Source organism: Coregonus lavaretus (assembly GCF_964263955.1).
Source record: "Coregonus lavaretus genome assembly, chromosome: 2".
Taxonomy (NCBI): domain Eukaryota; kingdom Metazoa; phylum Chordata; class Actinopteri; order Salmoniformes; family Salmonidae; genus Coregonus; species Coregonus lavaretus.
The window spans coordinates 69,868,682-69,896,035 of record NC_139989.1 but is presented as its reverse complement, the minus strand read 5'-3'; the positions used below and the strand labels follow the sequence as shown (position 1 = coordinate 69,896,035).

Genomic DNA, 27,354 nt, shown 5'->3' with positions numbered 1-27,354 from the left:
ATCCTAGCGGTGTTGTGTTACTACTGGTTAGCACTGGTCCCCAGCAACGTCTCGGTAAGAACTAGTACAAATGGCGCCCTATTCCCTTTATAGTGCACTACTTTTGACCAGGGCCTATAGGGTAGTAGTGGTCAAAAGTAGTGCACTATGTAGGGAATAGGGTGCGACCCAGTGACTTGAGGAAACCTCTTTCTATTCTGCACTAAGTGTATTTTTGTGATGTGTGTGCGTGCGTGTGCGTGCATGTGTGTGCGTGTGTGTGTGTGCGTGTGTGCGTGTGCGCGCGTGTGTGCGCGTGTGTCCTACAGTGCTGGGAGTCGTATGTTGGTCAGGATGTGTACCGGCTGGTCATAGTAGACTTCATCTTCTGTCTGCTGGGATCCTTCTGTGGAGAATACCTCTACAAGTACAGCTGTCCTTACTATACTATACTATACTATACTGTGGAGAATACCTCTACAAGTACAGCTGTCCTTACTATACTATATTATATTATACTATACTGTGGAGAATATCTCTACAAGTACAGTTGTCTGTACTATATTATACAATACTATATTACTATACTGTGGAGAATACCTCTACAAGTACAGCTGTCCTTACTATACTATATTATACTATACTACTATACCTTGGAGAATACCTCTACAAGTACAGCTGTCCTTACTTTACTATACTATACTAAACTATACTATACTAATATACCTCTACAAGTACAGCTGTCCATACTATATTATACTATACTATATTACTATACTGTGGAGAATACCTTTACAAGTACAGCTGTCCTTACTAAACTATATTATACCATACTTGGAGAATACCTCTACAAGTACAGCTGTCCTTACTATACTATATTAAACTATACTATACTGTGGAGAATACCTCTACAAGTACAGCTGTCCTTACTATACTATACTATACTATACTATACTATACTGTGGAGAATACCTCTACAAGTACAGTTGTCCATACTATATTATACTATACTATATTACTATACTGTGGAGAATACCTCTACAAGTACAGTTGTCCGTACTATATTATACTATACTATATTACTATACTGTGGAGAATACCTCTACAAGTACAGCTGTCCTTACTATACTATACTATACTATACTGTGGAGAATACCTCTACAAGTACAGCTGTCCTTACTATACTATACTATACTATACTATACTATACTATACTATACTATATTGTGGAGAATACCTCTACAAGTACAGTTGTCCGTACTATATTATACTATACTATATTACTATACTGTGGAGAATAACTCTACAAGTACAGCTGTCCTTACTATACTATACTATACTATACTGTGGAGAATACCTCTACAAGTACAGTTGTCCGAACTATATTATACTATACTGTATTACTATACTGTGGAGATACCTCTACAAGTACAGCTGTCCTTACTATACTATACTATACTATACTACTATACCTCTACAAGTACAGCTGTCCTTACTATACTATACTACACTATACTATACTGTGGAGAATACCTCTACAAGTACAGCTGTCCTTACTATACTATACTATACTGTGGATAATACCTCTACAAGTACAGCTGTCCTTACTATACTATATTATACTATACTGTGGAGAATACCTCTACAAGTACAGTTGTCCGTACTATATTATACAGTGAGGGAAAAAAGTATTTGATCCCCTGCTGATTTTGTACGTTTGCCCACTGACAAAGAAATGATCAGTCTATAATTTGAATGGTAGGTTTATTTGAACAGTGAGAGACAGAATAACAACAACAAAATTCAGAAAAACGCATGTCAAAAATGTTATAAATTGATTTGCATTTTAATGAGGGAAATAAGTATTTGACCCCCTCTCAATCAGAAAGATTTCTGGCTAACAGGTGTCTTTTATACAGGTAACGAGCTGAGATTAGGAGCACACTCTTAAAGGGAGTGCTCCTAATCTCAGCTTGTTACCTGTATAAAAGACACCTGTCCACAGAAGCAATCAATCAATCAGATTCCAAACTCTCCACCATGGCCAAGACCAAAGAGCTCTCCAGGGATGTCAGGGACAAGATTGTAGACCTACACAAGGCTGGAATGGGCTACAAGACCATCGCCAAGCAGCTTGCTGAGAAGGTGACAACAGTTGGTGCGATTATTCGCAAATGGAAGAAACACAAAATAACTGTAAATCTCGCTCGGCCTGGGGCTCCATGCAAGATTTCACCTCGTGGAGTTGCAATGATCATGAGAACAGTGAGGAATCAGCCCAGAACTACACGGGAGGATCTTGTCAATGATCTCAAGGCAGCTGGGACCATAGTCACCAAGAAAACTATTGGTAACACACTACGCCGTGAAGGACTGAAATCCTGCAGCGCCCGCAAGGTCCCCCTGCTCAAGAAAGCACATATACAGGGCAGTCTGAAGTTTGCCAATGAACATCTGAATGATTCAGAGGAGAACTGGGTGAAAGTGTTGTGGTCAGATGAGACCAAAATCGAGCTCTTTGGCATCAACTCAACTCGCCGTGTTTGGAGGAGGAGGAATGCTGCCTATGACCCCAAGAACACCATCCCCACCGTCAAACATGGAGGTGGAAACATTATGCTTTGGGGGTGTTTTTCTGCTAAGGGGACAGGACAACTTCACCGCATCAAAGGGACGATGGACGGGTCCATGTACCGTCAAATCTTGGGTGAGAACCTCCTTCCCTCAGTCAGGGCATTGAAAATGTGTCGTGGATGGGTATTCCAGCATGACAATGACCCAAAACACACGGCCAAGGCAACAAAGGAGTGGCTCAAGAAGAAGCACATTAAGGTCCTGGAGTGGCCTAGCCATTCTCCAGACCTTAATCCCATAGAACATCTGTGGAGGGAGCTGAAGGTTCGAGTTGCCAAACGTCAGCCTCGAAACCTTAATGACTTGGAGAAGATCTGCAAAGAGGAGTGGAACAAAATCCCTCCTGAGATGTGTGCAAACCTGGTGGCCAACTACAAGAAACGTCTGACCTCTGTGATTGCCAACAAGGGTTTTGCCACCAAGTACTAAGTCATGTTTTGCAGAGGGGTCAAATACAGTGGGGAAAAAAAGTATTTAGTCAGCCACCAATTGTGCAAGTTCTCCCACTTAAAAAGACGAGAGTGGCCTGTAATTTTCATCATAGGTACACGTCAACTATGACAGACAAATTGAGGAAAAAAAATCCAGAAAATCACATTGTAGGATTTTTTATGAATTTATTTGCAAATTATGGTGGAAAATAAGTGTTTGGTCACCTACAAACAAGCAAGATTTCTGGCTCTCACAGACCTGTAACTTCTTCTTTAAGAGGCTCCTCTGTCCTCCACTCGTTACCTGTATTAATGGCACCTGTTTGAACTTGTTATCAGTATAAAAGACACCTGTCACAACCTCAAACAGTCACACTCCAAACTCCACTATGGCCAGGTAGCTTAGTGGTTAAGAGCGTTGTGCCAGTAACCGAAAGGTCGCTGGTTCTAATCCCTGGGCCTACTAGGTGAAAAATCTGTCGATGTGCCCTTGAGCAAGGCACTTAACCCTAATTGCTCCTGTAAGTCGCTGTAAGACTGAATCTGCAATAGGTAAGCAGCTTGGTTTGAAGAAATCAACTGTGGGAGCAATTATTAGGAAATGGAAGACATACAAGACCACTGATAATCTCCCTCGATCTGGGGCTCCACGCAAGATCTCACCCCGTGGGGTCAAAATGATCACAAGAACGGTGAGCAAAAATCCCAGAACCACACGGGGGGACCTAGTGAATGACCTGCAGAGAGCTGGGACCAAAGTAACAAAGCCTACCATCAGTAACACACTACGCCGCCAGGGACTCAAATCCTGCAGTGCCAGACGTGTCCCCCTGCTTAAGCCAGTACATGTCCAGGCCCGTCTGAAGTTTGCTAGAGTGCATTTGGATGATCCAGAAGAGGATTGGGAGAATGTCATATGGTCAGATGAAACCAAAATATAACTTTTTGGTAAAAACTCAACTCGTCGTGTTTGGAGGACAAAGAATGCTGAGTTGCATCCAAAGAACACCATACCTACGGTGAAGCATGGGGGTGGAAACATCATGCTTTGGGGCTGTTTTTCTGCAAAGGGACCAGGACGACTGATCCGTGTAAAGGAAAGAATGAATGGGGGCATGTATCGTGAGATTTTGAGTGAAAACCTCCTTCCATCAGCAAGGGCATTGAAGATGAAACGTGGCTGGGTCTTTCAGCATGACAATGATCCCAAACACACCACCCTGGCAACGAAGGAGTGGCTTTGTAAGAAGCATTTCAAGGTCCTGGAGTGGCCTAGCCAGTCTCCAGATCTCAACCCCATAGAAAATCTTTGGAGGGAGTTGAAAGTCCATGTTGCTCAGCGACAGCCCCAAAACATCACTGCTCTAGAGGAGATCTGCATGGAGGAATAGGCCAAAATACCAGCAACAGTGTGTGAAAACCTTGTGAAGACTTACAGAAAACGTTTGACCTGTGTCATTGCCAACAAAGTGTATATAACAAAGTATTGAGAAACTTTTGTTATTGACCAAATACCTATTTTCCACCATAATTTGCAAATAAATTCATTAAAAATCCTACAATGTGATTTTCTGGAGAAAAAAATTCTCATTTTGTCTGTCATAGTTGGCCTCTCTCATCTTTTTAAGTGGGAGAACTTGCACAATTGGTGGCTGACTAAATACTTTGACATGCGTTTTTCTGGATTTTTTTGTTGTTATTCTGTCTCTCACTGTTCAAATAAACCTACCATTAAAATTATTAACTATAAAACTAAAAAAAAATATTAACCATTAAAACTATACTATACTATACTGTGGAGAATACCTCTACAAGTACAACTGTCCTTACTATGCTATATTAAACTATACTATACTGTGGAGAATACCTCTACAAGTACAGCTGTCCTTACTATATTATAATATACTATATTACTATACTGTGGAGAATACCTCTGCAAGTTCAGCTATCCTTACTATACTATAATATACTATACTATACTACTATACCTCTACAAGTACAGCTGTCCTTACTATACTATACTATACTACTATACCTCTACAAGTACAGCTGTCCTTACTATACTATACTATACTATACTGTGGAGAATACCTCTACAAGTACAGCTGTCCTTACTATACTGTGGAGAATACCTGTACAAGTACAGTTGTCCGTACTATATTATACTATATTACTATACTGTGGAGAATACCTCTACAAGTACAGCTGTCCTTACTATACTATATTATACTATACTACTATACTATACTGTGGAGAATACCTCTACAAGTACAGCTGTCCTTACTATACTATATTATACTATACTGTGGAGAATACCTCTACAAGTACAGTTGTCCGTACTAGATTATACTGTATTACTATACTGTGGAGAATACCTCTACAAGTACAGCTGTCCTTACTATACTATACTACTGTACTATACCTTGGAGAATACCTCTACAAGTACAGCTGTCCTTACCTTACTATACTAAACTATACAATACTAATATACCTCTACAAGTACAGCTGTCCTTACTATATTATACTATACTATATTACTATACTCTGGAGACTACCTCTACAAGTACAGCTGTCCTTACTATACTATATTAAACTATACTATACTGTGGAGAATACCTCTACAAGTACAGCTGTCCTTACTATACTATACTATACTACTATACCTCTACAAGTACAGCTGTCCTTACTAAACTATAATATACTATACTCATATTGGAGTTGGGATGATCAACACTGACCATACCGACCACTTATCACAGGCATTTGGCTCATTCATTACGAAAACTAACCTATACTAGAGAAATGTGAAGTTTGAATATATAAGTTTGCTAATATGGATGATTGTTAATGGGACAATTGATGGCTACAACAATCAAACTAGTAGTAGAAGTTTAAAGGGTAATTTAAAAAGATAATAATAATACTATATTATACTATACTATATTACTATACTGTGGAGAATACCTCTACAATTACAGCTGTCCTTACTATACTATATTATACTATACTATACTATACTACTATACCTCTACAAGTACAGCTGTCCTTACTATACTATACTATATTACTATACTGTGGAGAATACCTCTACAAGTACAGCTGTCCTTACTATACTATATTAAACTATACTATACTGTGGAGAATACCTCTACAAGTACAGCTGTCCTTACTATACTATATTAAACTATACTATGGAGAATACCTCTACAAGTACAGCTGTTCTTACTATACTATACTATACTACTATACCTCTACAAGTACAGCTGTCCTTACTATACTATAATAGACTATACTCATATTGGAGTTGGGATGATCAACACTGACCATACCGACCACTAATCACAGGCATTTGGCTGATATCGTTCATTACGATAACTAGCCTATACTAGAGAAATGTGAAGTTTGAAATAAGTTTGCTAATATGGATGATTGTTAATGGGACAATTGACTACTCTATTGAGGGATAATGTGAAATCAAATCATATTTTATTTGTCACATGCACCGAATACAACAGGTGTAGACGTTACCGTGAAATGCTTACTTACAAGCCCTTAACCAACAATGCAGTTCAAGAAATAGTTAAGAAAATATTTACTAAATAAACAAAAGTAAAAAATAAAATAAAAAGTAACACAATAAAATTAGATAACAATAACGAGGCTATATACCGGGGTACCGGTACCGACTCAATGTGCGGGGGTACAGGTTAGTCAATGTAAATAGTCCGGGTGGCCATTTGACTAATTGTTCAGCAGTCTTATAGCTTGGGGTAGAAGCTGTTAAGCAGCCTTTTGGACCTAGACTTGGCGCTCCGGTACCGCTTGCTGTGCTGTAGCAGAGAGAACAGTCTATGACTTGGGTGACTGGAGTCTTTGACAATTTTTTGGGCCTTCCTCTGACACCGCCTAGTATATAGGTCCTGGATGGCAGGAAGCTTGGCCCCAGTGATGTATTGGGCCGTACGCACTACCTCTGTAGCGCCTTACGGTCGGATGCCGAGCAGTTGCCATACCAGGCGGTGATGCAACCGGTCAGGATGTTCTCAATGGTGCAGCTGTATAACTTTTTGAGGATCTGAGGACCCATTCCAAATCTTTTCAGTCTCCTGTGGGGGAATAGGCGTTGTCGTGCCCTCTTCACAACTGTCTTGGTGTGTTTGGACCATGATAGTTTGTTGGTGATGTGGACACCAAGGAACTTGAAACTCTCGACCCGCTCCACTACAGCCCCGTCGATGTTAATAGGGGCCTGTTCGGCTCTCCTTTTCCTGTAGTCCACGATCATCTCCTTTGTCTTGCTCACATTGAGGGAGAGGTTGTTGTCCTGGCACCACACTGCCAGGTATCTGACCTCTTCCCTATAGGCTGTCTCATCATTGTCGGTGATCAGGCCTACCACTGTTGTGTCGTCAGCAAACTTAATGATGGTGTTGTAGTCGTGCTTGGCCACGCAGTCGTGGGTGAACAGGGAGTACAGGAGGGGACTAAGCACACACCCCTGAGGGGCCCCCGTGTTGAGGATCAGCGTGGCAGATGTGTTGTTGCCTACCCATACCACCTGGGGGCGGCCTGTCAGGAAGTACAGGATCCAGTTGCAGAGGGAGGTGTTTAGTCCCAGGGTTCTTAGCTTAGTGATGAGCTTTGTGGGCACTATGGTGTTGAACGCTGAGCTGTAGTCAATGAACAGCATTATCACATAGGTGTTCCTTTTGTCCAGGTGGGAAAGGGCAGTGTGGAGTGCGATTGAGATTGCGTCATCTGTGGATCTGTTGGGGCGGTATGCGAATTGGAGTGGGTCTAGGGTTTCCGGGATGATGGTGTTGATGTGAGCCATGACCAGCCTTTCAAAGCACTTCATAGCTACTGACGTGAGTGCTACGGGTCGGTAGTCATTTAGGCAGGTTACCTTAGTGTTCTTGGGCACAGGGACTATGGTGGTCTGCTTGAAACATGTTGGTATTACAGACTCGGTCAGGGAGAGGTTGAAAATGTCAGTGAAGACACTTGCCAGTCCGCGCATGCTCTGAGTACACACCCTGGTAATCCGTCTGGCCCCGCGGCCTTGTGAATGTTGACCTGTTTAAAGGTCTTGCTCACATCGGCTACGGAGAGCGTGATCCACAGTCGTCTGGGACAGCTGGTGCTCTCGTGCATGCTTCAGTGTTGCTTGCCTTGAAGCCAGCATAAAAGGAATTTAGTTCGTCTGGTAGGCTTGCGTCACTGGGCAGCTCGTGGCTGGGTTCCCTTTGTAGTCCGTAATAGTTTGCAAGCCCTGCCACATCCGACGAGCGTCAGAGCCGGTGTAGTAGGATTCAATCTTAGTCTTGTATTGACGCTTTGCCTGTTTGATGGTTTGTCTGTTGTCAAGGTGCTATAGCTACCCTAGCTCCTAGCTATGTGATGGATTCTCTGACTGTAGCTCTGAATAAGAGCATCTGCTAAATGACTAAAATGTAAAAATGTGTCTGTACTTCCTGTAGGGTGGTGATGTACTTCCTGTGGCAGGTGACTCAGGGTCGTAAACGTCTCATCATGTCTCTACGGGAACAGATTGTCAACGTGAGGCTCTCCTACACATACATGCACGCTGACACGTACACACACACACACTGAAGCACATACACAGACCTATACAAACACACACACCTATACACACACACCTCTCTTCCTGTCCCTCTCTTCCCTCCCTCTCCCTCTCTTCCCTCCCTCTCCTCCTGATCCTCTCTTCCCTCCCTCTCCCTCTCTCTTCCTCTCTTCTCTCCCCTCCCTCTCCTCCTGTCCCTCTCTTCCCTCCCTCTCTTCCTCTCTTCTCTTCCTCTCTTCCTGTCCCTCTCTTCCTGTCTCTCTTTCGCTCTTCCCTCCCTCTCTTCCTGTCCCTTTCTTCCTCTCTTCCTGTTCCTCTCTTCCTGTCTCTCTCTTCCCTCCCTCTCTTCCTCTCTTCTCTCCCCTCCCTCTCTCCCTCTCTTCCTGTCCCTCTCTTTCTCTCTCTCTCTTCCTCTCTTCTCTCCCCTCCCTATCTCTTCCTGTCCCTCTCTCTCTCCCTCTCTCTCCCCTCCCTCTCTCCCGCTCTTCCCTCCCTCTCTTCCTGTCCCTCTCTTCCTGTCCCTCTCTTTCTCTCTCTCTCTTCCTCTCTTCTCTCCCCTCCCTCTCTCTTCCTGTCCCTCTCTCTCTCCCTCTCTTCCCTTCCCCTCTCCCTCTCTTCCCTCCCTCTCTTCCTGTCCCTCTCTTCCTGTCCCTCTCTTTCTCTCTCTCTCTTCCTCTCTTCTCTCCCCTCCCTCTCTCTTCCTGTCCCTCTCTCTCTCCCTCTCTTCCCTTCCCCTCTCCCTCTCTTCCCTCCCTCTCTCCCCTCCCCTCTCTTTCTCTCCCTCTCTCCCTCTCTCCCCTCCCTCTCTTCCTGTCCCTCTCTTTCTCTCCCTTTCTCCCCTCCCTCTCTTCCTGTCTCTCTTTCGCTCTTCCCTCCCTCTCTTCCTGTTCCTCTCTTCCTGTCTCTCTCTTCCCTCCCTCTCTTCCTCTCTTCTCTCCCCTCCCTCTCTCCCTCTCTTCCTGTCTCTCTTTCGCTCTTCCCTCCCTCTCTTCCTGTCCCTTTCTTCCTCTCTTCCTGTTCCTCTCTTCCTGTCTCTCTCTTCCCTCCCTCTCTTCCTCTCTTCTCTCCCCTCCCTCTCTCCCTCTCTTCCTGTCCCTCTCTTTCTCTCTCTCTTCCTCTCTTCTCTCCCCTCCCTATCTCTTCCTGTCCCTCTCTCTCTCCCTCTCTTCCTGTCCCTCTCTTTCTCTCTTCCTCTCTTCTCTCCCCTCCCTCTCTCTTCCTGTCCCTCTCTCTCTCCCTCTCTTCCCTTCCCCTCTCCCTCTCTTCCCTCCCCCTCCCTCCTCCCTCTCTCCCCTCCCCTCTCTTTCTCTCCCTCTCTCCCTCTCTCCCCTCCCTCTCTTCCTGTCCCTCTCTTTCTCTCCCTTTCTCCCCTCCCTCTCCCCCTCTCTCCCTCTCTCCCCTCCCTCTCTCCCTCTCTTCCTGTCCCTCTCTTCATGTCCCTCTCTTTCTCTCTTCCCTCCCTCTCTTCCTGGCCCTTTCTTCCTCTCTTCCCTCTTGTTTACTCCTCTTCTCATCTGTCTAATCCATCCTTCATTTCTCTCCTCCTGTCTCTCTCCCTCTCTCTCTCTCTGTGGTGTTAGGAGGGGAAGAATAAAGCCTTTCTCCTCGGGAGGTTACAGTGTCTACAGAGACAGAAGGGAACAGGCAGACCTAGACCACAGGTTAGTACTATCACTCTGGTCTAAAGTAGTGCACTATAAAGGGAATAGGGTGTCATTGGTGATGCAGCCTTGTAGAAGTAGATGAGATGACAGATAGACAGACAGATAGGACAGACATACAGACAGACAGACAGATAGGACAGACAGACAGATCGACAGATAGATAGGACAGACAGACAGATAGGACAGACCGACACACAGCTAGAGGACAGAGGTAGATGTGAAGACCGTCTGTGTCTCCTATAGGTGCACTTTGAGGAGGAGAGAGAGGGGGAGGAGGAGACAGACAGGGCCCAGAGAGAGGAGAGACCCACCAGGCCAGAGTCAGGGCAGCTTAGAGAAGAAGCACACCCCCCTCCCTCCTTCCAACGCCAGCCCCCAAGGTGGAGCCAGCCCCAGAGGCAGCCCTGGTCGCGGCCGGACCCCAGCCAGCAGGCAGGAGTGCTGGGTAGAGGAGGAGCGACCAGCCCCTCCCCCACCAGATCCACTGTGGCTGGTCAAGGGTAGAGGATGGCTTCAGGGAAGGCCCCACCGGGGGCCCAGGTTGGAGCCGCTGCCTGCCCGCGAAGTGCCCGTCCTGCCTGGGTCAGTGCCTGAGAGCGCCCCACCTCCTCCGTGGAGACCTGGGTCCAGCAGAGCAGGGGTGAACCAGGGACAACATCAGTCCTACCTAGACTCAGAGAGAGGATAGGAGCCCACATCAACCGTAGGGCTCAGACATGGTTTGCTTCCAAAATGGCACCCTATTCCATAGATCTCTGGTCTAAAGTAGTGCACTATGTAGGGAATAGGGTGCCATTTGGGACGCAGCCCATACTAAACTATAGTGTGTTGTCCCAGACGAAGATTTGTGTTAGTTAGTCAGTTGAGATTAAGGGAGTTGATCATATAAAACAGTTGTTATTATTTTAAGAACAGCAGCCCTACCTAGACTAGGAGAGGAGGGGAAAGGAGCCCAGGTCCTGTAGGAGTGCTGATCTAGGATCAGGTCCCCCCCCCCCCCCCCCCTGTCTGTTCATTATAATCTAAAAGGGAAAACTGATCCTAGATCAGCATTCCTACTCTGAGACACTTTATGAATACAGTCCCAGATCAACTGCAGCGCTCAGATTGAAAGGTCATGTTATATTGTGTATCGTCTTTTTGATGAAAACAAAGGTTTAAGTGTTAGTTAGCTAGTTAGTTAATTGTGATAGTGTTAGCTAGTTAGTTAGTTGTTATAGTGTTAGCTAGTTAGTTAATTGTGATAGTGTTAGCTAGTTAGTTAGTTGTGATAGTGTTAGCTAGTGAATGAGTTGTGATAAAGTGTTAGCTAGTTAGTTAGTTGTGATAGTGTTAGCTAGTTAGTTAGTTGTGATAGTGTTAGCTAGTTAATTAGTTGTGATAAAGTGTTAGCTGATTAGTTAGTTGTGATAGTGTTAGCTAGTTAGTTAGTTGTGATAGTGTTAGCTAGTTAATTAGTTGTGATAAAGTGTTAGCTAGTTAGTTAGTTGTGATAGTGTTAGCTAGTTAATTAGTTGTGATAAAGTGTTAGCTAGTTAGTTTTGATAAAGGTAGTTGATAATATAAAACCGTTTTTATTGTGGCAGGATGTTGATGCTTTTAGATATTCTAACATTTTATAAGTCTTGTACTGTATAAGTTGATGTTGAATTAAATTATTTCTCATCTGTAAATAACATTTTGGAGTCAGTCATGTCTCGCAAAATCACATACTGATTAATTAGTAGCCTATTTGACATAACAGAACCGAATATAATAGCTTAGCATAGTAGGCTTGTAACGTTACTGTTACACCAAAAACACCTCGTTTATAATGACATTTTAGGATGGTGAAGCTGAAGTCACTTTTTTTTCTCATGCGCCAAAACTCAACAGAGCGCGTCACTCGGCAGGATATACAGTATGTTTTGATTGGAAATACAAGAAAGGCTAATAGTTTGTTAACACCATCTGCTCTAATTCGCTCACGAAACAGTAATTGAAGAAGATGGAAATGCACAGGCTATTCCCATGGGTGATGTCAGTTATCTTTTCGTCAAAACATACTTTGTCCCCGGGCTTTCTGGTGACAGTTCTGCTGGGGATAAATTGCTCCATGGCATCACAGGCTATTCCCATGAAACTGATTGAGATCAATCAAATGAAAAAGTGAAGAATGATAATTCGCTGTTGACAGTGTTGATGGCCTATTTTGAAATTAGGTATGCCCAGTGGTGTAAAGTACTTAAGTAAAACTACTTGAAAGTACTACTTAAGTAGTTTTTTTAGGGTATCTGTACTTTACTTTACTATTTATATTTTTGACTACTTTTACTCCACAACATTCCTAAAGAAAATAATGTACTTTTAACTCCATACATTTTCCCTGACACCCTAAAGTACTCGTTACATTTTGAATGTTTAACAGAACAGGACAATGGTCCAATTCACACACTTATCAAGAAAACATCCCTGGTCATCCCTACTGCCTCTGATCTGGCGGACTCACTAAGATCAGATGCTTCATTTGTAAATTACGTCTGAGTGTTGGAGAGTGCCCTTCGCTATCTGTCAATAAAAAAAAACACACATTGTGGCGTTTGGATTGCCTAATAGAAGTAATTTGAAATGATTTATACTTAAGTATATTTAAAACCGAATACTTTTAGACTTTTACTCAAGTAGTATTTTATAGGGTGACTTTCACTTTTACTTGTCATTTTCTATTAATGCATCTTTACTTTTACTCAAGTATGACAATTGGGTACTTTTTCCACCACTTGATATGCCTAACTTGGGGTTTGAGGGTATTAAAGATTATATACTTTTTTTTTTTTTTTTTCTGAGCTTCTTATATCTCTCAGATATAAGACAGACACTTATAAAACATTTCCTTTTGATTACATGTGTTACTATCTGTTGTTCCATGTATGAATATGTTATTTAATGCGTTTCTATGGGCTAATTAATAGCAATAAGGCCAAATTCAACGTTTCATCAAATAATGTATTTTATTTATTCCTACAGGGGTTCTAAAATTCTAAATCAAATAGCCAAATGATCCTTGGTACGACCATCTTAAAACAATTCTATATGTTAGTTTGGTAGAAACCCAGCCCCGGGACCTTAGATTAGGGGGATGGATACAATACGCATTTCTTTAGTAGATAGACAGGTGCTGCTGATAATACTGCCCATCGTCATGCAGACAGAGGACATGTATGTATAGCCCATGTATCTGATGCTGTCTGGCCAAAAATATTATGGCATGTCATATAGTAAGACAGAGGGGTGCTGTTTCGCTCGGACGCTTGCTCCCGGTGAGATAGTTTCTGCCACTTGTGAATTGAAGGAAAGTTAGCGGGTGCACAGTGCACTGTTCGGATGCTGGAATTATTTTGGATGAACGTGCGAAGGTAACCTACTTTTTAATAGTGATTTGTTTGACAATCAGATGAAAACGTCATAACTGGTTGTGTTCATGGCACATTAAAAGGTAATACATCTTTACTATAAATTCCTTTTTTTTATTTTTATGGAGGACGGGCCTCATACTAGCATCTGCCTGGGGTCTCCAAATCACTTAGTCCGCCCCTACCCACAATATCACACTTTATGTATTTATACACTGCTACTAGGCAGGAAGGCTGGACAAATAGTTTCTGGACATTTTTATGAATATAATGTATGTATCAAGTAAATAAATAGTTTAAGTAGTTAAAGTAGCTAGATACTTTTTCCTCAGTTTTGCAATGAGTGCCAATAGGTAACCAAGGGTTACAGCAGGTCCATGTCCCCCAAATAGTGGGTGGAGTCTCCAAGGGGAGTGAGAAGGCGTCACCGACTAGATTTTAACCACACCCCTTTCAAGTCACACTTGCAGGCTCTCTGCACCAGCCCTAGCCTGGGGACAAGGTTAGTGTGTGTGTATCTTGGCCAGTAGATGGCAGTGTTTCTTTGAGATGCTATGATACTCATGTCTATAGAGCTAGTCATTTAGCAGACGCTCTTATCCAGTTAGTGAGTGCATACATTATTTTTTTTATTTTTCATACCCCCCGTGGGAATCGAACCCACAACCCTGGCATTGCAAACGCCATGCTCTACCAACTGAGCTACATACCTGCCGGCCATTCCCTCCACTACCCTGGACCAATTGTGCGCCGCCCCATGGGTCTCCCGGTTGCGGCCGGCTACGACAGAGCCTGGATTCGAACCAGGATCTCTAGACCACTGCGCCACATGCACCTCTAACCTCTCTAGAAAGGATAACTAACTCCTGTAACACACAATATTACCTCTGGTTAGTGTGTCAAGGTTTTGGTTAGACCTTTTAGATTTTTTTAACCGGTTTGACAGTTCCAAAGCAGTTACACGTCCGGCCCCACCTAAACAAAAGCAATGATACGCTATATATATAAAATGTTATTTGTCACATGCGCCAAATACAACAGGTGTAGACCTTACAGTGAAATGCTTACTTACAAGCCCTTAACCAACAATGCAGTTTTAAGAAAAATAAGTGTTAAGTAAGTATTTACTAAAATAAACGGAAGTAACAAAAAATTATTATTAAATAATTAAAGAGCAACAATAAAATAACAGTAGCGAGGCTATATACAGGGAGTATCGGTACAGAGTCAATGTGCGGGGGCACAGGTTAGTCGAGGTACAGTGGGGGAAAAAAGTATTTAGTCAGCCACCAATTGTGCAAGTTCTCCCACTTTAAAAGATGATAGATGCCTGTAATTTTCATCATAGGTACACGTCAACTATGACAGACAAATTGAGGGAAAAAAATCCAGAAAGTCACATCATAGGATTTTTAATGAATTTATTTGCTAATTATGGTGGAAAATAAGTATTTGGTCACCTACAAACAAGCAAGAGTTCTGGCTCTCACAGACCTGTAACTTCTTCTTTAAGAGGCTCCTCTGTCCTCCACTCGTTACCTGTATTAATGGCACCTGTTTGAACTTGTTATCAGTATAAAAGACACCTGTCCACAACCTCAAACAGTCACACTCCAAACTCCACTATGGCCAAGACCAAAGAGCTGTCAAAGGACACCAGAAACAAAATTGTAGACCTGCACCAGGCTGGGAAGACTGAATCTGCAATAGGTAAGCAGCTTGGTTTGAAGAAATCAACTGTGGGAGCAATTATTAGGAAATGGAAGACATACAAGACCACTGATAATCTCCCTCGATCTGGGGCTCCACGCAAGATCTCACCCCGTGGGGTCAAAATGATCACAAGAACGGTGAGCAAAAATCCCAGAACCACACGGGGGGACCTAGTGAATGACCTGCAGAGAGCTGGGACCAAAGTAACAAAGCCTACCATCAGTAACACACTACGCCGCCAGGGACTCAAATCCTGCAGTGCAAGACGTGTCCCCCTGCTTAAGCCAGTACATGTCCAGGCCCGTCTGAAGTGCATTTGGATGATCCAGAAGAGGATTGGGAGAATGTCATATGGTCAGATGAAACCAAAATATAACTTTTTGGTAAAAACTCAACTCGTCATGTTTGGAGGACAAAGAATGCTGAGTTGCATCCAAAGAACACCATACCTACTGTGAAGCATGGGGGTGGAAACATCATGCTTTGGGGCTGTTTTTCTGCAAAGGGACCAGGACGACTGATCCGTGTAAAGGAAAGAATGAATGGGGCCATGTATCGTGAGATTTTGAGTGAAAACCTCCTTCCATCAGCAAGGGCATTGAAGATGAAATGTGGCTGAGTCTTTCAGCATGACAATGATCCCAAACACACCGCCCGGGCAACGAAGGAGTGGCTTCGTAAGAAGCATTTCAAGGTCCTGGAGTGGCCTAGCCAGTCTCCAGATCTCAACCCCATAGAAAATCTTTGGAGGGAGTTGAAAGTCCGTGTTGCCCAGCGACAGCCTCAAAACATCACTGCTCTAGAGGAGATCTGCATGGAGGAATGGGCCAAAATACCAGAAACAGTGTGTGAAAACCTTGTGAAGACTTACAGAAAACGTTTGACCTGTGTCATTGCCAACAAAGGGTATATAACAAAGTATTGAGAAACTTTTGTTATTGACCAAATACTTATTTTCCACCATCATTTGCAAATAAATTCATTAAAAATCCTACAATGTGATTTTCTGGATTATTTTTTCTCATTTTGCCTGTCATAGTTGACGTGTACCTATGATGAAAATTACAGGCCTCTCTCATCTTTTTAAGTGGGAGAACTTGCACAATTGGTGGCTGACTAAATACTTTTTTTCCCCACTGTATACCACGGGTTATTTGATAGAATCCTGGCCATAATCCAGGCTGTTTACACAGGCAGCCCAATTCAGACGTTTTTGTCACTAATTGGTATTTTGACCAATGAGATCAGATGTTTTGCCAATAATTGGTCTTTAGACCAATGAGATCAGATGTTTTGCCAATAATTGGCCAAAAGATTAGACGCAGCCTTTGTGTGTCAAGGTTTTGGACTTTAATTGTTGGCAGTGGCTAGTTTAACAAAACCAAAGTGTGAATTGCAGTCCTATAGACTGCTTTCAAGGTAAGGAAACTAATATCTTAATATGTCAAATGTGAACTATCCCTTTAAAATGGAACCGTCAGATCACAAAAGACACCATACAACGACTCGATAACGTTAAGAACAGTTTTATTGTGAAAAAAAGTCTGCTTTTCATCCCCTAGCCTAAAACTGTACAATCAATAATTTAAAAACATGTTTCGGCTTATTTCTTTTTCCAAGAACACACTCTTGCGCTCGCTCGATCACACACTCCTTGTTTAAATTACCCAGCAGCAGCTACAACCAAAGGAAAATAGGATGCATCCCAAATGGCACCCTATTCCCTATGTAGTGCACTACTTTTGACCAGGGCCCATTGGAAATGCACTAGATAGGGAATAGGGTGCCATTTGGGACGCAGCCATAGTGTTTACATTTTGTGTTGACCATCATTACTATTCCCTTATCCACACGGTGTGCGTCCAAAAATGGCACCCTGTTCAAAAGTAGTGTACTATATAAGGAATAGGGTGCCATTTGGGACGCACTATAACATCCTCAGGCAACATCAGGGACGCCCCCAACGGGGCCCTTCTCCTGACATGGTCGCTGAGGTCACGAAACTAAAATCTCCCATCATTCTTTGCAAACAATCTTTTTAAACTGTCCATCGTAATAATAACAACAACAATAATCCCATCTTGGAGAAATAATTTGACAGGAAGAAAAATAATGTATCTCAGATGACACCCTACTCCCTCATATAAGGCACTTCTTTTAAAAGTACTGCCCTATTTTGGAAAATAGGGTGTCATTTGAGCCCTTCCCAATGTCAGACTATTATAAAGGTCAACATCAACGAAGGTGTCGTAATAAAACACATTACAAATTACAATGACAAAAGTTTAAAAATGGAGGAAGGACCAAAAAAAAGGTTTTGTTGAAAGCTTGTCTTCCCTACATGCTGAAGGGAGTGGTCCATATTATGATGTTCTACACAAGAACCAATCACCTCCTCCCTCCTTTACAGTCTAAAACTAACAACAGATCACTATTAGGACAGCATGACAACCTTTCCTATTACCAGACCTAGAGGTTTTCCCTGACCTCACCATGTGGCCTAACCAGGAAAACCTCTGGGCCTTTCCTATTACCAGACCTAGAGGTTTTCCCTGACCTGACCATGTGGCCTAACCAGGAAAACCTCTGGGCCTTTCCTATTACCAGACCTAGAGGTTTTCCCTGACCTCACCATGTGGCCTAACCAGGAAAACCTCTGGGCCTTTCCTATTACCAGACTTAGAGGTTTTCCCTGACCTCACCATGTGGCCTAACCAGGAAAACCTCTGGGCCTTTCCTATTACCAGACCTAGAGGTTTTCCCTGACCTCACCATGTGGCCTAACCAGGAAAACCTCTGGGCCTTTCCTATTACCAGACCTAGAGGTTTTCCCTGACCTCATGACCTCACCATGTGGCCTAACCAGGAAAACCTCAGAGAGAGGGAGGCCTCGAAACAGTCCTATTTTCGTCATTCATACAATATTGGATTTTGAGGCGATGCATTGTTGCATACAAACCAAATAAAACAAAAGCCTTTTCTCAATTAGATTTGCTCAACTCCTGCGTCCTCTCTCGCCTCATTTTCAAAAAGGTCAAAGGTAATCGAGGAGAGGCGGCGAGGAGGGAACGTGGACGAAAATGCTACTTGTATGAAATGAGACTCCTCTCCACTCACACGCCACCAGGCAAATTGTTTACAGGGTGGAATCCCAAAATAAATGTGTAAAGTGATTTTTTAAAAACTTTTCAAAACTCTTCCACGAAGGACTCAGGTAGGACACACATGACTATCCTTGATGAAAGGTGACTATTGAGGAAGGGAGGACACTCTTCCATTTACCTACTAACAAATTGACACTCCTCGACCACTTATTGGTTTCTGGGTGACGGAGGAGAGTGGACAGACTTTTTCCCAAATGAGAAAAGGCCATACATACATACACCCATCCATCCATCCATCCATCCATCCAGAGGAGTCTGTCCTTATAGCGGTTTATACTGCAGCCTCTCTTAGGCCAGAGGGAAAAGTTAGTTCAGTAAAACACGGAACAATGAGGGAGAAAAATTGCTTTGAGGGTCAGGAGACTTCCCTGAATAGGAGAAACTCCGGGTCTCCATGCTCACATCGCTGACTGTCTGTGTAGGAAAACAATATGGCCGCCATCCAGTGAGAAGAGAACACCACTCAGCCTGACAACCAGGCTTCATTGGGTGAGTCTGGGCCTGCGTCCCAAATGGCACCCTATTCCCTACATAGTGCACTACTTTAGACCAGATCCTGTGTAGGGAATAGGGTGCCATTTCAGATGCAGCCTGGGAGTTGGAGGCTGTGGGGAAGATAGGGGAGTTCCTTCACTGGCTGCACTGGAAACTGGTGCAGAGTGGAGAGGAGGAGAGAGAGAGGAGAGAGGAAGGAGAGAGACAGACAGACAGAAAGGAGAGAGAGAGACAGATGAAAAGGAAGGAGAGAAGAGAGACGGAGAGGAGAGAGAACAGGCAGAGTGAGGGAGATGGAGGGAGAGAGAGAACAGGCAGAGTGAGGGAGATGGAGGGAGAGAGAGAACAGGCAGAGTGAGGGAGTTGTAAAAAGCTCCATAGATCCATGAAGAGAACATCTATTATTTAACAGATATTAATCATGGGACGGCAGGAGGCAATACTCAGATCAACAGAGAGAGAAAGGGAGGGGAGGGGAGAGGAGAGGAGGGGAAGGGAGGGGAGGGGAAACACACTAGAACTCAGTAGGGTATGAGATCAGATGTTTTGCCAATAATTGGGCAAAATATTAGAATTGGGCTGCCTGTGTAAACGCAGCCTTTGTGTGTCAAGGTTTTGGACTTTAATTGTTGCCCATGGCTAGTGTAACAAAACCAAAATGTGGATTGCAGTCACTTGAGGGGTAGGGGGCACGTCATTGGTCAGGGGTCAGAGGTAGGGGGTCAGCCAAGCCCCTCCTATGGACGAGGGTTGACCATAGATGTCTGGTCTCCTCCTCATACAGAGAGTAGGTTTCACCTCCTCTCCTTCTCCCCCCAGGGTGTAGGGTAGGGGGTAAGGGTCTGTTTCAGGGTGTCTCCCCTCCTCAGGGTGTAGGGTAGGGGGTAAGGGTCTGTTTCAGGGTGTCTCCCCTCCTCAGGGTGTAGGGTAGGTCTCAGTCTTGGTTCTCCCACAGGCCCTACACAACCTCTCCTCTTCTTCTCTGTCTCCTCAGTGGAAGGGAGGAGGTCTGTTTCAGTGTGTTTAGGGTCTCAGTCTCCCCCTCCCCCCCAGACAGGGTCTATTACTAGGAGATTTTACAGTTGTTGCGTGTGCAGTTCTGTGGGGGGCTCTGGGGGGGTTTGATGGATTTAGAGCGCTTCAGACTGTTCCCTTTAGACCCGCCCGCCGCGTTGGCCAGCGAATAGGAGCGTCCGTGCATCATCACTGCGTTCATCCCATTGGCCATAGAGAAGGACTTGAGGTGGGACTTTATCGCCACGGGCAACGGCAGCTTGTCAATCAGGTGGACGGGCGTGCAGGAGACAATCGCTCTGCAGCACAGGTCCTGAAGACTGAAGACTGGAGAGAGTGAGAGAAAGGGGAGAGAAGAGAGGGAGGGGAGGGAGGAGAGGAGAGAGAGGGGAGGGAGGAAGGAGAAGAGAGAGAGAGAGAGAGAGAAAGAGAGAGAGAGTTCATACACAGGAGATTGCTAACCTTAAACAACCTTGTTCAGTCATGTTAAAGCATTAGCTAGCTAGTAACCTGGTAACCACATATATCATAATCCGTGTGGTAACTTTACCAGTGGTATGCAAACATTTGGTGGCTCAGAAAGAAACAACGGGATAGCTTCTTTAGGAGATGTGCTTCTAAAGTAGTCCTCTGTAAATCAGTTGGTAGAGCACGGTCCTCTGTAGTTCAGTTAGTAGAGCACGGTCCTCTGTTGTTCAGTTAGTAGAGCACGGTCCTCTGTAGTTCAGTTGGTAGAGCACGGTCCACTGTAGTTCAGTTAGTAGAACATGGTCCACTGTAGTTCAGTTAGTAGAGCATGGTCCTCTGTAGTTCAGTTAGTAGAGCATGGTCCTCTGTAGTTCAGTTGGTAGAGCACGGTCCTCTGTAGTTCAGTTGGTAGAGCACGGTCCTCTGTAGTTCAGTTGGTAGAGCACGGTCCTCTGTAGTTCAGTTGGTAGAGCACGGTCCTCTGTAGTTCAGTTAGTAGAGCATGGTCCTCTGTAGTTCAGTTAGTAGAGCATGGTCCTCTGTAGTTCAGTTAGTAGAGCATGGCGCTTGCATGACCAGGATAGTGGGTTCAATTCTCGGGACCACCCATATGTAAAAATGTATGCACGCATGTCTAAGTCGCTTTGGATAAAAGCTTCTGCTAAATGGTATATATTATTATATTAAAAGTAGGATAGCTAGGATGCATATAGGCTTTATGTAGGCTGTATCTCAATCTTATTTTTTTCTTCTGGTGCTCCTAAACCCTGTATTTTCTAATTGCTGGCAATTTATATAATTAATACCTTGAATACTTTTGTGTGTGCTCCTAAATTTTTGTAATTAGGAGCACATGTACTCCTTGTAAAAAATCTCAGCGTAGAGCCCCCCTCTCCCCCTCCTACCTCTGTTGGGCTTCCAGAACTTCTCCATGCCGTGCCTCATCAGTACGATGCGAGACAGCTCTGTGAACGACTCGATGACGTTGAAGTTGCAGAGCGGGCTGACCTCGAAGAAGGTCATGCCATTCTTCTCAGCGTACGCCCGGGCCTGCTCCGTAGGAACCTGGCGCTTGAACGCCAAGTGGAGCCGGTTACCTACCAGGATACGAGGTACACCCGGGGCATGCTGATGGGAGGGAGAGGGAGGTGGGAGGTGGGGGGGGGGGCATTTAAGTGATTTACAGGAAGCAGAAAATAGTAGTAAGTAAAATAAAGCAAGGGAACTGTTACAACTGTCCCTTTCAGATAATATAGAGATCAGGGACCGGTTTCCCAAAAGCCTCTTAAGGCTAAGTTCATCGTTAGAACCTTTCATAGGAGCATCGTTAAATCTCTGAGCAGTTCCCCAAAACCATCATTTCTAAAGTTGGTCTTGAAAAAGATTGTTATTTAACGACTGCCTCAGAACACTCTTAGAGCAGCTAAGTACGTTGTTAGATGCGTTTTTTTCCCTACCGCATCACTTTATACACAGAAGATCGCCGCTAAACACAAAATCAAGATGTTTATCTGTCTTTCTGTGACCGCCGATAACTTCAGAACGAATGTGATAGTGACTACAAATACAAAGCTACCCATTTCTTTGCATAACAAGTGAAAGATATAATGACACTCCAAATTAAAACCCAGATGACTGTATTAAAAGATACAGTATAGACTACATACACCTATATATTGGAATGATATTGAAATATATTTAATGTTCATTCAATTGAGTTTTATTTAGCTATTAGTACGCTACTGTCTGTTATTTTTGCCTCAATATACAGTACGCTTAGTGGTCAAAACATTAAGAACACCTTCCTAATATTGAGTTGAACCCCCTTTTGCACTCAGAACAGCCTAAATTTGTCTGGGCATGGACTTTAAGGTGTCGAAAGCGTTCCACAGGGATGCTAGCCCATGTTGACTCCAATGCTTCCCACAGTTGTGTCAAGTTGGCTGGATGTCCTTTGGGTGGTGGACCATTCTTGATACATACGGGAAACTGTTGAGCGTGAAAAACCCAGCAGCATTGCAGTTCTTGACACAAACCAGTGCGCCTGACACCTACTACCATACCCCATTCAAAGGCACTTAAATCTTTTGTCTTGCACATTCACTCTCTGAATGGCACACATACACAATCCATGTCTCAATTGTCTCAAGGCTTAAAATTCCTTCTTTAACCTGTCTCCTCCCATTCATCTACACTGGTTGAAGTGGATTTAACAAGTGACATCAATAAGGGATCATAGCTTTCACCTGGTCAGTCTATGTCATGGAAATGTTTTGTACACTCAGTGTATTTCATGATGTGTAACATGTGACACAATGATGTGCCAAATCTGGATTTAGTGGATTATAATAGCATTAGAATGAGCCACCTCAATATTTGTAGCCAGTTTATAATATCTCTCTAGGAGCTGATCCGTCGTCAGTATTGTGGAATAATTCTAATGTTAAGGTAAGATTGGAAAGGGAGGAAGCTGATCCGAGAGCAGTGCTTATTTTCTTTCAATCCTATCAGTATCGACACATGCTCCGACGATGCACTTAGCGAACGTTCTCTCTGCGTGGTGTTTTGGGAAACGCATGTTACATCTTCAGCCGTTGTAGGAAAGACGCTTCGTTAAAAACACTCATAAGTTCCATCGCTATGGGAAACTCTTTCTAGCCGTTTCACCTCTCTCCTCTCATTCTACCAATCAGATTCTCTAGTCTATTTTCTCTCTCTCCCCCCCTTCTGTCTCTCTCCCCCATCTCCCTCACTCTCTCTCCCCCATCTCCCTCCCTCTCTCTCCCCCCCTTCTCTCTCTTTCTCCTCCCCCCTCTCTCTCCAGTCCAGGGTAGTGTAGACTAGAGGTAGAAAAGGAAAGCCATATCTTCACCAAACATGGAGGATGTCAGGAAGGACATGGTGTGTCTATAGCAGTACTCTGGGTCTATTCTGTTCTGTTCACTGAGGTGTGTTGAGGACTATGGGACAGGGTCTCTCCTCTCCCCTCGCTCCCTTCTATCCTCTCCTCTCCCCTCGCTCCCTTCTATCCTCTCATCTCCTCTACCCTCGCTCCCTTCTATCCTCTCATCTCCTCTCCTCTACCCTCCCTCCCTTCTATCCTCTCATCTCCTCTAACCTCGCTCCCTTCTATCCTCTCATCTCCTCTCCCTCCCTTCTATCCTATCTCCTCTCCCCTCCCTCCCTTCTATCCTCTCATCTCCTCTCCCTCCCTTCTATCCTCTCATCTCATCTCCTCTCCCCTCGCTCCCTTCTATCCTCTCATCTCCTCTCCTCTACCTCCCTTCTATCCTCTCATCTCCTCTCCTCTCCTATCCCTCCCTTCTATCCTCTCATCTCCTCTCCTCTAACCTCGCTCCCTTCTATCCTCTCATCTCATCTCCTCTCCTCTAACCTCGCTCCCTTCTATCCTCTCATATCCTCTACCTCCCTCCCTTCTATCCTCTCCCCTCCCTCCCTTCTATCCTCTCATCTCCTCTCCTCTACCCTCGCTCCCTTCTATCCTCTCATCTCCTCTCCTCTACCCTCGCTCCCTTCTATCCTCTCATCTCCTCTCCCTCCCTTCTATCCTCTCATCTCCTCTACCCTCGCTCCCTTCTATCCTCTCATCTCCTCTACCCTCGCTCCCTTCTATCCTCTCATCTCCTCTCCTATACCCTCGCTCCCTTCTATCCTCTCCTCTCCTCTCGCTCTCTTCTATCCTCTCGTCTCCTCTACCCTCGCTCCCTTCTATCCTCTAATCTCATCTCCTCTCCTCTCGCTCCCTTCTATCCTCTCATCTTCTCTCCTCTAAACTCGCTCCCTTCTATCCTCTCATCTCCTCTACCTCCCTCCCTTCTATCCTCTCATCTCTCCTCTCCCCTCCCTCCCTTCTATCCTCTCATCTCCTCTACCCTCGCTCCCTTCTATCCTCTCATCTCCTCTACCCTCGCTCCCTTTTATCCTCTCATCTCCTCTCCTATACCCTCGCTCCCTTCTATCCTCTCCTCTCCTCTCACCTCGCTCTCTTCTATCCTCTCATCTCCTCTACCTTTGCTCCCTTCTATCCTCTCATCTCCTCTACCCTCGCTCCCTTCTATCCTCTCATCTCCTCTACCCTCGCTCCCTTCTATCCTCTCATCTCATCTCCTCTACCCTCGCTCCCTTCTATCCTCTCATCTCATCTCCTCTCCTCTACCCTCCATCTCATCTATCCTCTCATCTCCTCTACCCTCGCTCCCTTCTATCCTCTCATCTCATCTCCTCTACCCTCGCTCCCTTCTATCCTCTCATCTCCTCTCCTCTACCCTCCCTCTCTTCTATCCTCATCTCCTCTCCCTCCCTTCTATCCTCTCATCTTCTCTCCTCTAAACTCGCTCCCTTCTATCCTCTCATCTCCTCTACCTCACTCCCTTCTATCCTCTCATCTCCTCTCCCCTCCCTCCTTTCTATCCTCTCCTCTCCTCTACCCTCGCTCCCTTCTATCCTCTCATCTCCTCTCCTCTACCCTCGCTCCCTTCTATCCTCTCATCTCATCTACCCTTGCTCCCTTCTATCCTCTCATCTCCTCTCCCCTCGCTCCCTTCTATCCTCTCATCTCATCTCCTCTACCCTCGCTCCCTTCTATCCTCTCATCTCCTCTCCTATACCCCCGCTCCCTTCTATCCTCTCCCCTCGCTCCCTTCTATCCTCTCATCTCCTCTACCCTCGCTCCCTTCTATCCTCTCATCTCCTCTCGCTCCCTCCTCTCCTCTCATCTCATCTACCCTCGCTCCCTTCTATCCTCTCATCTCCTCTACCCTCGCTCCCTTCTATCCTCTCATCTCCTCTCCTATACCCCCGCTCCCTTCTATCCTCTCCCCTCGCTCCCTTCTATCCTCTCATCTCCTCTACCCTCGCTCCCTTCTATCCTCTCATCTCCTCTCGCTCCCTCCTCTCCTCTCATCTCATCTACCCTCGCTCCCTTCTATCCTCTCATCTCCTCTCCTCTAACTTCGCTCCCTTCTATCCTCTCATCTCCTCTCCTCTCCCCTCCCTCCCTTCTATCCTCTCCTCTCCCCTCCCTCCCTTCTATCCTCTCATCTCCTCTCGCTCCCTTCTATCCACTCATCTCCTCTCCTCTACCCTCGCTCCCTTCTATCCTCTCATCTCCTCTCCACTACCCTCCCTCCCTTCTATCCTCTCCTCTCGCTCCCTTCTATCTTCTCATCTTCTCATCTTCTCTCCTCTAACCTTGCTCCCTTCTATCCTCTCATCTCCTCTACCTCCCTCCCTTCTATCCTCTCATCTCCTCTACCCTCACTCCCTTCTATCCTCTCATCTCCTCTCCTCTACCCTCGCTCCCATCTCCTCTACCCTCGCTCCCTTCTATCATCTCATCTAATCTCCTCTCCTCTACCACCCTTCTATCCTCTCATCTCCTCTCCTCTACCCTCGCTCCCTTCTATCCTCTCATCTCCTCTCCTCTACCCTCGCTCCCTTCTATCCTCTCATCTCCTCTACCCTCGCTCCCTTCTATCCTCTCATCTCCTCTACCCTCGCTCTCTTCTATCCTCTCATCTCCTCTACCCTCGCTCTCTTCTATCCTCTCATCTCCTCTACCCTCGCTCCCTTCTATCCTCTCATCTCCTCTCCTCTACCCTCGCTCCCTTCTATCCTCTCATCTCATCTCCTCTCGCTCCCTTCTATCCTCTCATCTCCTCTACCCTCGCATCTCCTCTACCCTCGCTCCCTTCTATCCTCTCATCTCTCCTCTCCCCTCCCTCCCTTCTATCCTCTCATCTACCCTCGCTCCCTTCTATCCTCTCATCTCCTCTCCTCTACCCTCGCTCCCTTCTATCCTCTCATCTCCTCTCCCCTCCCTCCCTTCTATCCTCTCATCTACCCTCGCTCCCTTCTATCCTCTCATCTCCTCTCCTATACCCTCGCTCCCTTCTATCCTCTCCTCTCCTCTCCCCTCGCTCTCTTCTATCCTCTCATCTCCTCTACCCTCGCTCCCTTCTATCCTCTAATCTCACCTCCTCTACCCTCGCTCCCTTCTATCCTCTAATCTCATCTCCTCTACCCTCGCTCCCTTCTATCCTCTCATCTCCTCTCCTCTACCCTCCCTCTCTTCTATCCTCTCATCTCCTCTCCTCTCCCTCCCTTCTATCCTCTCATCTCCTCTACCCTCGCTCCCTTCTATCCTCTAATCTCATCTCCTCTAACCTCGCTCCTTTCTATCCTCTCATCTCATCTCCTCTCCTCTAACCTCGCTCCCTTCTATCCTCTCATATCCTCTACCTCCCTCCCTTCTATCCTCTCATCTCCTCTCCCCTCCCTCCCTTCTATCCTCTCATCTCCTCTCCTCTACCCTCGCTCCCTTCTATCCTCTCATCTCCTCTCCTCTACCCTCGCTCCCTTCTATCCTCTCATCTCCTCTCCCTCCCTTCTATCCTCTCATCTCCCCTCGCTCCCTTCTATCCTCTCATCTCATCTCCTCTACCCTCGCTCCCTTCTATCCTCTCATCTCCTCTCCTCTACCCTCCCTCTCTTCTATCCTCTCATCTCCTCTCCTCTCCCTCCCTTCTATCCTCTCATCTCCTCTCCTCTAACCTCGCTCCTTTCTATCCTCTCATCTCATCTCCTCTCCTCTAACCTCGCTCCCTTCTATCCTCTCATATCCTCTACCTCCCTCCCTTCTATCCTCTCATCTCTCCTCTCCCCTCCCTCCCTTCTATCCTCTCATCTCCTCTCCTCTACCCTCGCTCCCTTCTATCCTCTCATCTCCTCTCCTCTACCCTCGCTCCCTTCTATCCTCTCATCTCCTCTCCCCTCCCTCCCTTCTATCCTCTCATC

General features: G+C 45.2%; 1 protein-coding gene across 1 annotated transcript in view; it reads right to left on the bottom strand.

Annotated features, from left to right (window-relative positions):
* Positions 1 to 16,907: 16,907 nt before the first annotated feature.
* Positions 16,908 to 27,354, bottom strand: part of LOC311106215 (ras-related protein Rab-40C) — a 34,783-nt gene continuing 24,336 nt past the window's right edge. The window contains exons 5-6 of the mRNA XM_084148519.1: positions 21,444 to 21,666; positions 16,908 to 20,397 (exon numbers count right to left, since the gene is read on the bottom strand). Of these exons, the coding sequence (XP_084004645.1) occupies positions 20,123 to 20,397; positions 21,444 to 21,666 (498 nt within the window). The 3' untranslated portion in view covers positions 16,908 to 20,122. The remainder of the gene's footprint in view (positions 20,398 to 21,443; positions 21,667 to 27,354) is intronic.